This window comes from Juglans regia, chromosome 15 (assembly GCF_001411555.2).
Source record: "Juglans regia cultivar Chandler chromosome 15, Walnut 2.0, whole genome shotgun sequence".
NCBI classification, from domain to species: Eukaryota; Viridiplantae; Streptophyta; class Magnoliopsida; order Fagales; family Juglandaceae; genus Juglans; species Juglans regia.
Window position 1 is genome coordinate 18056088 of NC_049915.1, and position 17179 is coordinate 18073266.

At 33.3% G+C, this 17179-nt stretch overlaps 2 protein-coding genes across 7 annotated transcripts in view; one reads left to right on the forward strand and one right to left on the reverse strand.

Annotated features, from left to right (window-relative positions):
- Nucleotides 1-373: 373 nt before the first annotated feature.
- LOC108993224 (mitochondrial import inner membrane translocase subunit TIM14-3-like) lies at nucleotides 374-2509 on the reverse strand. 2 transcript variants are annotated; one of them, XM_018968059.2, is made up of 4 exons: nucleotides 2385-2509; nucleotides 2183-2264; nucleotides 1452-1630; nucleotides 374-772 (listed from the first exon to the last, which is right to left on the reverse strand). In XM_018968059.2, the coding sequence occupies exons 2-4, from the start codon at nucleotides 2183-2185 to the stop codon at nucleotides 616-618; spliced, it is 339 nt and encodes a 112-aa protein (XP_018823604.1). In that variant the 5' UTR covers nucleotides 2186-2264; nucleotides 2385-2509; the 3' UTR covers nucleotides 374-615. The 2 variants fall into 2 exon arrangements, with proteins under 2 accessions (XP_018823604.1, XP_018823605.1); XM_018968060.2 differs by having other exon boundaries at nucleotides 2183-2255; nucleotides 2385-2505.
- A 6977-nt stretch (nucleotides 2510-9486) lies between these two features.
- Nucleotides 9487-17179, forward strand: part of LOC108993202 (probable cyclic nucleotide-gated ion channel 20, chloroplastic) — a 39640-nt gene continuing 31947 nt past the window's right edge. The window contains exons 1-4 of one of the 5 annotated variants that reach the window (XM_018968023.2): nucleotides 9487-9680; nucleotides 9772-9975; nucleotides 11936-12461; nucleotides 15726-15917. In XM_018968023.2, coding sequence (XP_018823568.1) covers nucleotides 11952-12461; nucleotides 15726-15917 — 702 coding nt within the window. In that variant the 5' untranslated portion in view covers nucleotides 9487-9680; nucleotides 9772-9975; nucleotides 11936-11951. The other 4 variants (XM_018968025.2, XM_018968027.2, XM_018968028.2 and 1 more) reach the window with 4 other exon arrangements.

Consider the following 17179-nt stretch of genomic DNA (forward strand, 5'->3'; position numbering starts at 1 on the left):
GATTTATACTGCGTTTGGAAGTTAAAACTGAATTGAATTGATAAAATATTGTTAAAATATTATTTTTTAATATTATTATTATTTTGAGAGTTAAAAAAATTGAATTATTTATTATATTTTATGTTGAAATTTAAAAAAATTATAATGAGTTAAAATAAGTTGAAAAACCAAACGCATATCCTTATTTTGTTATATTTGCTGATAAATAAAAAATAAAAAATGATTTAACTTCTATTAATTTTGATTTTTTTGAAAACCTTTTCTAGGTGTAAGCTACGATCGGAAGGAAAAAGTCGCTTCTTTTGAAAGGCGTGTCCCTTATTCAAATCTATTCAATTTGAATGCAGGATGACTGTGGAATCCACATATTCAGTTAATCCAAAACACATTCTTCGATTGACCACTTTATTTCTGGTAATTAATCAAAACAAACTTGTAAAGAGAATGCCATACCATGCTCACAGTAGTCAAAACGTTACTTTGACTTGACTTAAACGACAAGTATAGAGAACCTTAGATATACAGTTTTTCTTTTTCAAACCATAACCCTCAAAGTACTTATCCAAAAAATTGAATGCCCCTCAACATACACTTCTACCTGCTGCCCTGTATCATCTAAAATGCTGAGCTTCCTACCTTGTTTCTACCTGTCAATACATCCTTGGCTTCATTTATCTTGGAAGCAAGATAATGGCTCCCGCCAGCATCCGGATGATTTGCCATCATCACCCTCTTATGAGCCTCCTTAATCTTCTCTAACACAGCACTCTCTCTGAAAAGAGAATTAGAGTAAAAGTCGTTTTAATTTTATCGACAACAAATAGAATCAATCTTCTAGTTAACACATGAGTAGAATAAAAGGCACAACTTTATTATTGTAAGCAAATTGTGCTGGTGTATCCAATGAAGCAAACAGTCGAATGGTTCCCAATTTACACTAAGAACTGCAAAATTCGATGGTATATTCCTTTTCTTGCTTATTCCTGGTAAATTATCGTTCATCCCAAAAGTTTAAAGTTTATATTAATAATAAGTGATGGAATTAGGCTCCGTTTGGATAGTGAGATGGGATGGGACGGGATGAGATGAGATGGTTTTACATGAAAGTTAAAAATAGAATAAAATATTATTAAAATATTATTTTTTAATATTATTATTATTTTAAGATTTGAAAAAGTTAAATTATTTATTATATTTTGTGTAGGAATTTAAAAAAGTTGTAATGATGAGATGAGATAAAACTGTTTCTGTATCCAAACATTAATCATTTAGACCTATTTGGATAGTCAGATGAGTTGAGATGATTTGTAAATAATAGTGAGATTATTAATTGAAATTAGATGAGATTAGGTGTTTCATCTCACCTCTATATCCAAACGGACTTAATTATTCAAATAATTACACAGATACCTAAAATGAAAATGTGACTGGGGTATGGAGAAGACAATCACCTGACTCCAAGGACTAATGCTGCTTCTCGCCTAGTCATGACTTTCTCAAACCCACCATAATAAAATCTTCGAGCATGGGGCATCCTAGGGCGAGCTTTGAATGCTTGCCATGCTGCAATCAAGTATCTGGTCCCTAAGGCAGCACCTGCCACAGCACCACCTATTACTAGAGGAGTTTCCTGAGAGAAATGAACATTAAGCAAGCTATGTCAGTTCCACATTGAACCAAAAGCCACAAGAAATGTAAACTTTACGGCCAAATTTTGCATAATCATTCAAGTCAAATTAATTAGTGATAGCCTATCATTGAACAATCCCTTGGTAATTAAAATTTGTGTAAATGTCATAACCACATGAAAAGCTATTCACAAAAGAGAATAGAGACCATAAATTCACAACAAACTCAAAAATCAAATGGGTTTATAGAAATCAAGCCCCTTGCGAACATAATCAACCAGCAATCATTCATCATGGTATCCAATTTCAGATTTTGAACATGGTAACAGTACATTGTACTGGGAAGTAACTGATATTATAAACAAAGTAAAACACGATCAATTCAATATATTCAGGTGCAGACTTTTTCTCGTTTACAAATCTTCACACATTTTCAACGGCGTTCCAACATATTTTCTGGGATGATAACTGATAACATTACACCCCTATATATAATCTTTAAGTTCTACAAACAAACTGCATAACATAGATGGAAAACTCATGAAGGAACTTACCATTGGAATATTCCGTAATCGCTCTCGTGAATGGTGACCACAAACTCCAAACAAAACCAAAATGATCAATTATCTGCACTTGCTGTGATAATAAAATGATCATCCAAACTCATAAAGGAGCTTAGAAATTCAGAATAAAACTGGAAGAACCTAAGAGAGAGAGAGAAGGAAAAAAAAAAAAAAACACAGAGAAATTCTTTACCTTACAAGAAAATAAAAGCGATGAGGTTTTCTAATTTTTTTTTTCCCACAAAATCTGCCTGTGTACGATGAATTTGCTATTTATAAGCTGTGTCATGTTCGGGAATTCGTACTTGGGCAACAAGAAAGAACCCAAAACAATAGGCGGCACTTTCTCTTCTCCAGAAGGGTCTGGTGACTGGTCCGGGTGGTCCCACTCTCTCACTTTGATAGCTTATTATTATTATTTTTTTATTTAAAAATTAAAAAAATAACTTTTAATATATTAAAATTTTTTATTTTTAAAAAATATTTAAATATATTAAAAAACATATAAATAAATAAAAACACCAATAATCATTACTAACAGTAGCCTAGCACATATAATTCTAAACTTTATTTATTTATTTTAATTATTTATATATATATATATATATATGTGTGTATTAAATTCAGGAGAATTTATCTTGATTCTTGCGTCCTCAAATTGCTGTATCAAATTACCCAAAATCACGTTTTTTACATATGAAATTATCACATTTCTTTATTTCTCTGTTTTTAAAATATCATTGTTAATATGTAATCAAAGTGATAAAATAAATATAATCAAAAAGTATCACTTGTTGGTAACAATGATAGTGATAATTAAAAAAGGTGTATATTTTAAACAAATATATTAGTTGGTACAAATTGAGGAACCACGAGATAGTTTTGGCGCCGGCATGCTGCAAAAATATTATTATTTCCACTTATTAAATAAATCTTAGACATTAAAACTATATTAGTTTTAATTTGAGTTAAAAAATAAGATAAATAAGAAAGAAGGAAATGTTAACAAAAAATAAAAGAACTATTAGGTTGCATTTTGGTACTGAAGTGATTTCAAATGATTTGAATTGATCTATAAATAATAGTGTTTTAGGTTCTATTGAAATGTGTTTGAGACCCTATTTAGATAGTGAAAGTGTTTTGTTTCATCTCATCTTATCTTATCATTAAAACTTTCTTAAATTTTTATAAAAAATATAATAAACAATTCAACTTTTTTAAATTTTAAAATAATAATAATATTAAAAAATAATATTTAAACAATATTTTATTTAACTTTCATCTAAAATCATCAAATTTTATCTCATTATTTAAACAGCATCTTAATGTATGAATTAGATTGAAATATATTTAATGTTTTATGGAAAGTTAAACAAATATTGAGTCTCATTACTAATTAGTTTGAGAAGATGAGCTCAACACACAAACATGGCTTATTCTTCTAAGTATGCTGGACTTGCACTTTTTTTTTTTTTTTTGAATTGCATATTTTAACATTGTATCTAGCTGAAACAAATTAATACAGTGACTCAAACTTTCATTAAATTGAAAAATATATGTTCTCTCAAGAAAAAAATAATTTTTTATTAAATAAAAAAGAAGAAGAAATTAGCTTGCTTGCCAAAATAAATTTTGGAAGAAATAATATTTGTAATTATAAACTGTGTAAGTATCGTACATTCAATTTGAAATAATTAAGTAAAAATAGGACGATAAATTATATTTGTAATCATAAAGTTCACATCTGTTGCATACTCATATAAAAAAAAAATTTTTTGAGTAAATATATGATCACATGAAAAAATTAATATTTTAATTGTGGATTCCACCCGACAAAAATTAAATTTTTAATTATAGATTTTAGTTTTTTTAAAATGAGTGTGCAATACTTACACGATATATGACTATATTTATCATTATTCGTATAAATGACAAGCAGTTAATAACAAAAGTTAAATCTTTATTTTTCGATGAAATTTATCATATTCAAGGGAAAATAATTCCATGTACTTGAAGTCGATTTCTATATCTAATAGTACGTTACAACATACATGTGACGTGTCTAAAAAGAATAAAATAAAATAGAACTAAGATTTAAAAGGCTAAAATTCTAAAATAATTTCAATTGGTTGAAAGACTAGCTCTTGAATAATTATAGAGAAAAAAAAAAAACAATAAGAGAGTGTAACCAGAAGGGTATAATCATTGAATTAAATTGCCATCTTAATTTTTCATGTGCCATTGAATGGGTCCAATAGGATTGTTTATATATTTTAAAAAATTAAAAATACGTCTTGTCGTATACCATTTCAAGGATGACGTAGTAAACTAACTAAATTAATATGCATTTGCCATTCTACATTTTTCAATACCAATAGGATTATCATTCCCCTTATAGTTTGATGAAATTTATTTAAATTTCATTTTATTTATAAATCAACGTACATAATATATACATGGAAAAATTATATTTATCATCTCTACACATTACATACCACACTTTTTTTATTTGTTTCCTTACAAAATGTGTAGTATATGGATAATAAGTAGAAAAATTTAATAAGTTTAAGAAAAATATAATAATTTTTTTTAAAAAAATGTGGCGTATGGCGTGTGAGGATAATGAGTAGCACACATGACATGTATTTTATTTTATTTTTTTAAATCCAAAACCGGCACATTTCAGCCCCTACTCCCACCCGATTCCCTCTCTTAGCCCACCTAATCCCGCCGTGCGCTATCTGCAGTCACCGGCCACCACCATCGTCATCCTCCGACCCCACCGTCAGTGCCGTTGATGCTCGTGTACTTTTCCCTCGCCACGCCGTGTACTCCTTCCTCGCCAAGCAACCAAATTGCATTCGGCCTCTCTCCGCCGTTGTCAGCCACCCAGCAGCGCGATCGACCATCTCATTGGCTCCCCCTTCACACCAGCAACCCTCCAGCCATCTTCGAGCCTCCACATGTAGCGTCCTCTCCACTCTCGAAATGGGTTTCACACGAGTTATTCTCGAAATGCTGCCGCCCGCCACCGTAAGCCAGCCCAGCCACGACCACCAAGCCCCACGACCTCCCAGCAACCCCCACCGTCGAACCCAAGTCACGACAACCCCCATCGCAACTCAGATTAGCCCAACCCGAAATGGGTCTCCCCCTCTCTCGCCACCATGCCGCCACCGTACACCAGCCCAACCACCACCGAACCTCACAACCTCGCAGCAACTCTCACCGTCGAACCCCAGTCACAGCAACTCCCTCCTCCCTCTCCATCGCAACTCACATCAGCCCCTAGTAGTAATAAAGTGTTTTCAACTTTTCGATTTTTTTTTTTTTTTGGGGGGGGGAGGGGGGAGGGGGCTTTGTGAGATTTTGTTAATTTGCTTAGGGATAAATTTGTCAATTTACTTAGCCACGTAAGATGTGTTTTGGATGATGCGTCAAGACTTTTTCTAACAGAACCGCTTCTGAGCAGTCGGACCAATTTTCCTCAAATAACAGCCTTCCTATCTGCCACCTCAGAAATTACATCAAATTCAAGTTACACTGGTTCACATGGGAAAAAAGAAGGCAAACAGAGGAAATCAATCTCCTCTTCACGATAGGAACCTCAACTTTGATGTGCTTCCAGTTTCACCGCTGAGCAGAGCTCCACCGCTAGTAGTCCACCTCAACCAGTCCGTCGCCCATTATGCCCACATAAAAATTGTCCACAAATTATGGGGCGAAAGTACCAAATCTCTAGAAAAAAAAAATCTAATAAAGAAGAATGAGAAAAGGAAAAAAATACCAACAGATAAAAAGACTCATATCTAAATAAGATCTTTTCAAATCTTTCTTCTGTTTTTTTTTTTTAAGCTCGACTTGTAGTTCTTTGTTTTTTTTCCTTACAGATTTGAACAAATGGGTTGGTGGTATTATTCAACCTCTGCATCTTATGCTTCTATACTCTTTCAAAGGCTAAAACGAAGAGCAAACTGTCACCATTGAATGAGAAGCTTTAAATCTGGGGTACAATTTAGATTTTGCTCCCGATAGATTTGTAGAAAAAAAAAATGTGATAAAGAAAAACACCAACAAAATGTAAGAAAAATATTTTCCATCTCATGTCTGTAGGAAAAAAAGATAAAGAACAAGAACAAAATCTAAAAAAAAATTAACTTACAAATTTCTAAATTCAGATCTATAAAAAAAATCGATTAAAAAAGTAAAACACTTTAAAGAAATTCCCATGTAAAATAGAAATCAAAACATTTTGGAAATTTATGCTCAAATCTGTAGGAAAAAAAACCATAATCAACAGCGGCAATGTATTGGGTAAAAGACCTTGCAGAACGTTGATGAAAATCGATAGTGCATGTATGATTGGTAAATGGATTGGGTAAAAGATTGGTTTTGAGAGATGATTAGGCACACAGAGACTAAAAAAAACCAACAAAAAAAAAAACCAAGAAGGAACATCATAAATCGTATTGGGCCGTTCCGATTTTTGTTTCTTCTCATACTTTTGTCCGTCATCGTCGTCGACAGGGCTGTCCAAAGAGATCTGCATAAAGGGTGGGGGGGGCAAAGGCTACGAGAGGGGAGTGCGAAAGGGAAAGGGAAAATCACGGGAGGACTGAGAAAAGTGAAAACGGTGCGAAACAGAAAAGGCATTCCAATTTGATACAACGCATCTACAAGATTGTTGTCATAGAAAGCCTATGTGTCACTGTATTATTGGTGGGCTGTTACTTGGCCAATATAAGAGCATTGACATTGGCTTTATCAAAAGCCTAGCCAAATGTAAAATTCGATGAATTTTAGTAAAATTTAGCTGCATTGGATTCATAAAAGGGATGGATGGGAAGCCATGAGCTACAGTAAATCTATAGGATTCTTCAAATTTGAAGTGTAAATGTTCATTCAGCAAATGTGTTTTTATTCTATTTTAATTCCAACAGCCTTATTTTTTTCTTTCTCTCTCTTCTTTTCCTCCACGCTTCTTTTCCCTTCCCCTTTCTCTCATTTTCCCAGTACCCTTTTCGTTCTTGCAGTGCCCTTTCGTTTTCGCAATGAACCATTTCTCTCTTTTTCTCTCCCTCGTTTTCGCAGTGAACCATTTCTGTCTTTCTCTAGTTTTTACAGTGCCCTCATTCTCTATTTCTCTCGTTTTCGCCGTGCCCCCTTTTCTCTCTTTTTCTCGTTTTCCCAGTGCCCCATTTCTCTATTTTTCTCGTTTTCGCAGTGCCTCTCTTCGATTCTTCATGTATAAACAAAGCAAAGCACACTGGTTTCTCTCCTTTCAGGTTTGTGCGATCTTCTTCTCCTTTCACGTACTGTTTATCTCCTTGCTTTTTATTTGCAACCCTAGTTTCAAGAAGAAATGAAACTGGTCAGTCCTGATGGGGGCTTTTGCTTAGTGTGAATCATCTAGGAATTTCATCTATTACATTTACTGGCCCTGGTTTTTTTTTTTTTTGGCTGATTTTCTCAGGAGCACTCAGTGTTGCGAATTGTCAACCACTTGGAAAAGGGTACTGTGTTTTTTCTTTCTGTAGGTATATTACTAGATTCGCATCCCAATGTGTGATATTTTTTTGGCTGTTTTTTCTTTTTGGTATTGTTGGTATATTTTATGATTACAAATCCCCTGTGTGTTGGTTTGTTGGTATGTTCTGTGTTTCATCAAACGCTACTAAAACTTGGATATGACAATTTCTTATTAAGCAATTGTCTATTGACTGTTGGTACAAGACAAGAGGGCGGATAAGCCTTCTTCTGTACCTCACAGGGATTTCTAATCCCCAAAACAACCTTCCCAACTGGTTTGCAAGCTCAATAACACTTCATTAACTTTTTATTTACTTTCATTGCTTTGTCTTCATAGAGAAATATGAAATAATCCATTTACCTAATGAGTAATGCTACCTATACAGATGTTATGCATTTAGCTTTTGTTTTGTTTTGGCATAGAGATTCCAATTGCCTGAAATCTATTTTTTTATAGTCAAAACACAACCCCCACTAAATAAACAAAAATCCACCTCAAGAGAACCACAAACAGTCTAAAGATTCAACTTTACCTCCAAGTGCACCCAAACAATCAAACTTCAGTGAAATTGTAAAACACTCTTCATGAAACAAGCTTTAATTTGCAGTTCTTCCAAAATGGAATTGTCAAAAACACTTTAAGAAATAAGATTTCGACAAGATCAGTAAATTTTTTATGTAAACCCACTTGGCAAAAGGATAAACCCACTTGGCAAAAATGCTTCATTTAGAGGAAAAGGGGAATGACCCAAATAGATGAGTTTGATGCTGAGTTTGATGAAACTCCGTTTTTGCAAAACAATGGCAATATAGTTTAAATTCTAAAACTGATTGTATTCTGTTTTTACTATTGCTTTTTACTTTGTGGTAATGAAGATTGTGTAATAGTGATCAGTTGAGTTAGATTAATATGAATGTTATGTGGCAACAAGTTCAAAGAGTTACAGTTTTTAATCTGATTGTTGGAATTAATTTGAATGATGAGAATTTAATCTGATTGTAGATGTTTGTTAAATATTTTGTGTGATGGCAGCAAGTTGAAAGAGTTAGATTAATATGAATGTTATGTGGCAGCAAATTCAAAGAGTTACACTCTATAATTTGATTCAAAGAATAATCTGAATGTTGGAATTAAATTTGATTGTAGATGCTTGTTAAATATTTTGTGTGATGACAGCAAGTTGAAAGAGTTAGATTAATATGAATGTTATGTGGTAGCAAGTTCAAAGAGTTATAATTTTTAGTTTGATTGTTGGAATTAAATTTGATTGTAGATGCTTGTTAAATATTTTGTGTGATGGTAGCAAATTGAAAGAATTAGTTGGCAGAATTAGTTGTTAAAGATTCATTGCACCCAAGCATGAATATGGATTTGCATCTAGGCAGAGTTTTGTTGGCATACTATATAAAGATACTTGTGATCTCTCTCGAGTGAATTTGCATATCCAATAAAAATAAAATAAAATAAAAAAATTTGAATGTACATAGAGATGTTATCGTTTAAGATTAGTGTAATTATAAAAAATAAAAAAAATAAAAAATAAAATAAAAAATAATATTATTAAAAAATTAATATTATATTATTATTTTAATAAATTTAATAACTAATCTAATATGAAGTTATAGATAAGAAAATTTTAGGTATATAAAAAATATGTATTTTTTATTAAAATTTAAAGATGAATTTGATGAATTTAATGCAAGACCGGTTCAAAGGTTTTCTCTTTAGTTATGATGTTGACTGATATTGAATCAAAGGGATGTGATTTTGCGAACGCGGTAAGGTCCACCAATGAGGAACCAGCGTCTTCAATGGGACGGACTTTGTGGGAAAAATTACAAGGGAAGACGATCCTGTCTCCGTGGGAACGTAAATGCTGTCACTTGGCGTTGATCGCCTGCTGAGAATTTCTTTAAACTTCCGCGCAAGCGTCCAACAATGCCAGCCAAACACGTAGTAGTATAGTACCCATAAACGCTTTCCTTTCGCCTTGCTTTTTCCAAGCGATTGACTTCTCATGGTCTTCCTTTTTTTTCTTGCCTGTCTCCAGAGTCAAGCGGAGTTGTCAAATCATCCCCACTGCTCCGACTATTTCAGACCTCTATACCCTCTCTGAAGAGGTGTTCAGAGTAAAATACAAACATGGCAACTGAATTTTCTTCCTTGATTTGCGCAATGAGTGGGGCATTGTCTCTGTTGGTGCGTTGTTGATGCAGTTTGCAACTCCCAGTTGGGTATATTCAGCTTCGATAAGGTGTGTAAAAATTGCAGCTTTCTTTTTAAACGACTTTGTGTGATTCCTTTTAGCTGTTCTACAAGTCAATTGGCATTCTTTCTTTGAACTTGTTTGTTTGTTTGTTTGTTTTCTTGAAGCGGAGTAGCAGAATATGTATGGTGGTACACTGTGTTTACTGTTTCCTATATAACCTTAATGAACTTAAATTTAAATGAGCTTAATCGGAACTAACCTGATGAAGCCAACAATATCGGCCATTAGACCGAACAACGTAAATTCTCTAGTGATCTTTCTCTTCTCCGTTCCTTTCCCCTCTACTTTCTTCTTTCGGTTTATTTTCCTTCTATTTTTTTTGTTTCCAGTTTCAAACGATTGGCTCAGATAGTGATGGGAAATTTACTTCCTTAGTTAATATTTTTAAGAGCTATTAGTTGTAAGAAGACAAATTCTTTTAGATTTTTGGTTTTTGTGAATTTCCTTCCATAATATATAGTCATAAAAATTAAAAAGAGTGACTGTATAAAGTTGCTAACTCTGCCAGTATATCAAAGTACATTTTCGCAAGCTTGACTGGCCATCGTTGGTACTTATTTCTACCTAGAAATTAACTCTACTGTATCACTAGTTTTTATTATTTCACGAGGCGACGATGATAACCAACTGGTGTTTTCTCAAGTTTGACTGCCTCATATTTCTGCTCATCTACGTCCGTGGTGGGCTTGTATATTTTCTTCCTGATGTTACAATTGGACGCATACCAGCTAAAGGCTCCTGGTTCCTTCACTAATCACTATTATGTTACTCTTGTTTTTCTACTTATAAAAAAAAAATGTTACTCTTGTTTTCAGAATTGGGTTTATGTTTTGTGATGCTGGAAAACGTTATAGCACAAGTGTGCGAATGTTTTTTCCTGGTTGCAGTAAACAAAAAATGTTGAGTTGAAGTCAAATTTTGTTCTAAAGTTTAAGTTTTTTGTTATATTTTTTTTTAAAAGTACATTTTAAGAAAATGTATTATGAAAGATGAAAATTAGGTTGCGAAAAGAAAAGAAAAATTAGGTTTTTAATTCAAAAGTATCAATGATATCGGACTGGCTTCGTAAAAACGATATGTCACTAATATTTGAAATATTATTCAGCATTTTTCATGTTAAACTATATTTGATCATTCAAAAAATTCAGTAATATTAGAATTTTTATAATTTTTATGTACTTTTTGCAATAGTCCCAATTTCTTTTGTCAATATTTTGCCAATATATATGCTATATCGCCTAATACTATTCTAGGCGATAGTGTAAGAAATCGTTCTTGCTTGTTGTGAGTGTAGCTCATATAGAGTGAGGTATGGTGATGTATTGGCGATAATTGAACTATGATTGCTACCAAAAATTGTGCTTTTGGTATTTCTCATATTGTAATGATTGAGTATAACAGGTTATGAATGGATCCCACTTTGTCAGGGGGAGATCTTGTGGTTACTATGGTTTTAATGAACTTCAATTGTAACTTTGACTAGTCCTTTTAGAGTAGAAGCCACGATATGACTTGATTTTTTTTTTTTTACCATTACAAATGACATCAAGGACAATCCTCAACCAAAAGTGTGGGACTTGAGTTGTGCCATCAACCATAGAATGGCCTAGCAAGGATGTTTGAGATTTAGAGGGAGATTCATACCCACGGTTGAGTAAAGGAGAATCGTGAATGAGTCCCACATTGCTTGATATGGATAAGTTTTTCTGTGTTAAAGTGATTCCATGGGGTTCCAATTATAATCTTGACTAGTCCTTTTGTAGTAATAAGCTTATGTGTGACTTGAGTTTTTCCTTGAGTCATTACACATGCTTCCTCCATTTGATAGTTAAATTAAACTCACACTTTCAAATGGTCATGCAATACTTACCTGTAAAGAAAATGTTTATGCAATACTAGCATGTGATACATGTGTTCTGATTATTTATCTTACACTCTTCTGCAGGTCTAATTAATAAAAGATGGCTGGTTTTGAAAAAGACGACATACCGATGCTTTCAGACACAAACGGGCGGTCTTTGGACGAACATGCAGATTCTCAATTCCAGAGATTTGCATACAGGACAAGGAGTGCATCAATTTCCATTCCTATGGACTCAATGGAGTCCTATGCAAGTGAAACTAATCTTGTGGGCCATACTGGTCCTTTACGGAGTGAAAGAAGAACTCCATTCATACAGATGAGTGGTCCAATATACGTTAGCCGCAAACCTGAAAACTTTTTTTTGCCAAATCAAGGTGTCACAGGACCCAAAACAATGGAACCTTTAGTGAGCAAGTTTACTTCATTTAAAGGCAAGGATCAAGATGACTGGCCACATGACAACAATTTTGGGAAAAATGAACATTTGCTGAGGTCTGGGCAGTTGGGAATGTGCAATGATCCTTATTGCACAACTTGCCCAACATATAACAACTTCATAGCAGCTCAACAAATGAACTCTAAAGCTTCATTAGCTTTTGATCCTAAGGTGTTATTCTTTCTTTACCCAAACGTTATTCCTTTTTCTGTCCTAATGGTTACTGCCATATTTCATGTTCCCCTGTATTGCTTTGCTAGACAAGTTTTTTTTTTTTTTTTATTATTATTATACATGCCTGCATCATTGCCCAAACCTTCATTCTGTTTAGCTACATTGTTGAATAGATCTCGAGTTGGGTGCTGCTTCTGTCGCATGTAGGACTTTTTTCCCAAAAAATATGGGTATAAATAGCATAGGATCTGTGTCAGTTCATTTATTATTTTCTTTAGTATTTATTTTAACTGTTTGATGAAGAAATATTGCCATACTTGTTCATGCATGCTTTGCATGTAGCCTATCTGTGGAGTGATGTTTATATCTAATTTTTTGAGTCCTACAACTCCTAGCATCTGGCAGTTTGAAATTAAGATATCGAACAGAGTCTTATTACTTATCAGAAAAGAGATGTCAAATACTATTTATGCATCTGCCATCACTTCCTATATAGAAAATCTAAGATTTCCATAAGTGATTGTCAACGTGCATTCTCCCAGGCACAGCAATAACCTTTGCTTGGTCCAGATAATATGGTTACATAATAAAGAAGATGAGCTCAGAAGAGAAAAACTTCTAAGTACAAATAATCTTAACATGGTAAGAAATGCCCTCGTCAATTATGAGTGTTCGATATCATAAAAGAAGTGTGGACGTTAGTAATTCTAAAAGCTTTACTTAGTTCATCTATCTAAATTGGAAAAGCCTGTTATAGGCTTTCCAATTTGGCTTATCGTAAAGAGCCTCCTCGTGAATAGAGGCAGTTGTCAGCGGCACAGCAAGTAAATTGTTCAGAGGGAGGCAGTTACTGTGCTGTGGATCTAAGAAAGGAAAAAATGATACGGGACATTCATCTACCATATGCCCTGAGAAAAAACAATCAACAGTCTCTATAAAAAACTTGGGTAGATAATTGTGAAGAACAGGTCTACTAGTAACTCATGTAGCTTTGGTAATTGAATTTTAGGTGTGATGTGCAAGTATTGTTACAAGATCTTTCATATCAGAAAAGCATTGAGCAATGCTCATCCATTACACTAAAAAGAAGATCCTGAATGATGAAATAGATTATGAATTAAAGAGATACTAGTTGAAACTTCTTATCAAAGAGCAAAGGGTTGTGAAAAGGGTTGAATGTGTATCATTTTCCGAGTAATGATACACGTACGGCCCTTTTTACAACCATGTTATTTCTGTAAAAGGATGTTATGTTGATAAGTTATTTTACAAAAATGCCCCTTATTTATAACACTGTTGTATAAAGAGTTGTGAAAAGGGTTCTATGTGTATCATTTCCCAAGAGGCAAAACTTTTGCAGTGAAGTTAACATACCAAGTAAATGTTTTAAATCACCATGAATAGCTATGGCCAACTCTCTTATTTCATTCTTTTGAATAACTCAATGTAATGAAATGTTCATTTACTTCTTGTTTTGTGCTTTTGTTTGTCATAATCCCTTTTTCATCTAAGATTCCTATTTTTATGATTTTTTCCTATTTCAATTTAGGTTTTTCTTTTTCCGTTGAGCTGAGTTCTAATTGGAAAAACTTTAATCCTATTACATTGGGATGTTAGGTTTTCCTATGTTCAATGGATCACCTACATAGCTTAAATTGAGTGGAAGTTTAGGCTAATAGGCTCAAAAACTTTAAAATTTTCATGGGGCAATGTGATAAGATTCTAAAGCCCCACCTATTTTTTTTTTTTTTAATTTGAGTATGCTTTAAATCTTGTTTTTATACATAGAAGCTCTCTAAATTTTCCTAAATTTTAGTGGAGGTAATTGCCCCACCTGCCTTGGCTCCATCACTGGTGAAAGCTCTCTTTGAAATTTCACGTTATTTGTTCTATAACAATCTTGTTGAGTCCTCTTTATCTTTTTTTTTTTTTTCATTTATATTGAATTTTGTTTTAGATATCAAATTTGTTAACTTGTCTTGCTCCATTGATATCAAAATGTTGTTCTTTTTGGAAACCTATTTCTGGGTTTAAACTGTAACATACCTTGTATTGGTTGGGAGCTTTGTCCAGTCTTTGAATGATCTTGCTAGAAAGTTAACTGTGGATATGCTTTAGGTTACCTGGATGTATTTGTGGGGGAAGCATAGGAAGGTTTTATTCTTGTTGTTGTACTTTGCAAAATACTTGTTTAGGTGTGGTCCGGAATTTTGAGCAAGGTATGATCATCATTCTCTCTGGTAATTGGCTAAATTTGGAATCAGTTCGCTTATGTGGCCATTTTTGTTACTGGATCAATTTAGTATTTCTATTGATGAAAGCCATCTTACTACAACCATGTGAGCACCTTTTTGGTGTAGGGCCTTTTTCTTATTAATCCCCCCCCACCCGACCCAAGTAGGATAAAAGAAAATAAAAGAAACACAAGAGAATGGAAAACAGATTTTTGTCTTCCAAGGGATGAAGATCAAATGTGGTTCTGGTCATGAATATGTTACGATTGGCTTGTAATATAAGTGTTGCATCCTAAATTTAGTCCTGTTTGGTACCATTCTTTTTGCTCAATTCCCCCCGCCCCTCCCAACCCAAAAAAATTCAAAATAAATTATCAGATATGTTGCTCTATTTTTGTATTTTCCTTTATTGGTTTTGGATTGAAAGGAAATAGATTGCGATGCTCTCTATTATGAGGCAGAAAATTGTGCAGGCCTGGTACTACTGGTATTAGTACAGTTTTGCTGGCAGTAGAAATAATTTCTTAGATCAGGGTGACAAGTCTAGTGTCACAACAATGCTGTTGCATTGGGAGTGGGGAAATGGGATTGATAGAGCTTGAGGTTATTTTGTTTCATGGAGGAAGCAGTAGTAATTTTCACAAGAGCAGAAGGAGGTGGTGTATATATTCCTTTTTAATGAAGGTGGTGCAGACTTCAATGGGGATGGGGTTGGCAGTTATTATCAGTGGGGGTGTGCACTTCAGTGGAGTTGGTGGTTATACGATCACTGCCTAGTGGTGTCGGTGTTGTAGGTGGAAGTGTTACATGTCTTGCATGTTTTTTCTAGTTTTTTATGCTAGTACCTTTTTTTGTTGAGGTTACACAGATTCATTAATCTACCATTATCTCCCCCCATGACTTCATCGTGTTTAATTTTCTCTAGCTTTTGTTATCTAGAATATGATGTGCAAATACTTGCTTGGTAAGATTGTTATGCATAAATTGCAATGATCTCATCCAGTTTTATTACTTTGATTGTATGTAGTTTCATAATGTTCTCTATGGGGACGCTAAAGGCTGGGCTAAGGGCTTTTTTTCTTCTCTCCAACAATATATTCCTGGCATCATGAACCCTCATGCTAAAGTTGTGCAACAATGGAACAAATTTTTTGTCATTTCTTGCTTGGTGGCAATTTTTGTGGACCCATTATTTTTCTTCTTGCTATCCACTATAAAGGTATGACATTCTTGCATTGAAATTTCTCTTTTTGTGACCATTACTTTTATTTATAGTACTTTTCTTTGGAAATTTTTTTATTCTTTACAGAAAACAAATTCTGAATTTATTTGCTAAAGAAGCAGAGTACAAATAACATAATTGATGCTATTTTTTCTTTCTTTATGTGTATGTGTGTGTGTATACATGTGTATATGTCTGTATGCATGTATTTGCTAAGTACGCCTAATTTCATTAAGAAGCAAAAAGGGTGTTACCCAAGTAAACAAGGAGTAGAGAAACAGCTAAATAATAATGTACAAAGATCCAGGAGACCCTGAAATCTAGATATTGAAAAACAATTTAGGACAAGCATCTAGTGGTAAGGAGTATTGAAAAGAAAGACTTAAGCTTTTCTTATGATCAATAATATTTTGTTTACCAGTCAAAAGACAAAAGAAAGCCTAAGCTTTGTCACCATCTTCTCTCAATCATCGAAACCATAATTGTTCCTTTCTCTCAAAATACACTATATCAAGAAACCTCCCTTTCCAACATTTAAAGAGATCCAACATACTTTATGGCATGACCCAACAACATGCAAAGAGATCCACCACAAAAAGACATGCCACCGTTTTTAGAGAAATGCTTTAGTCACAAAGAGATCCCATGAAAGTAAATTCACAAACCGATGTGGTTTGATGTGGTACGTTAGATTGTAAAACTACTTTTATTATAAAGTAGATCTAACATATCATATAAAACCATGTCAGTTTATGGATTTATTTTTTTGGGATCTCTGTGACTGTAGCGCTTCTCCCTTTTTTATAATTGAACTTTGAAGTTGATAAGATTTATTTTGTATGTATAAATAGAGTCATATTATAATTTTTTATATATTTATATTAGAGTTATAACAGTGTATCTTCACGATATAACTCTAATATAACTCTTGTAAAAAGGAGGTAAATTGTGAAGATACACCAAAAAGGGTTCATTTTTATTTTTTATTATCTTGAGTAGATCATTTATGAAAAATGGTATTATATATGGGATTGAAAGTTGACAAATGAATCGGAGAAGTGTGTTATGACATTGTATAATAGTATAATCTTTTTTTTTTTTTATAAGTAATAATATTATATGTATATATATAAATAGGAGTAACCAAGTACACTGGACGTATACAAGAAAACACCTAGCCCATACAAAAGAGTCCCTAATGACCCAAAACCCCATGAAAACCTACCCAAAATATACCAAGCCCGAATTGGAAAACTATC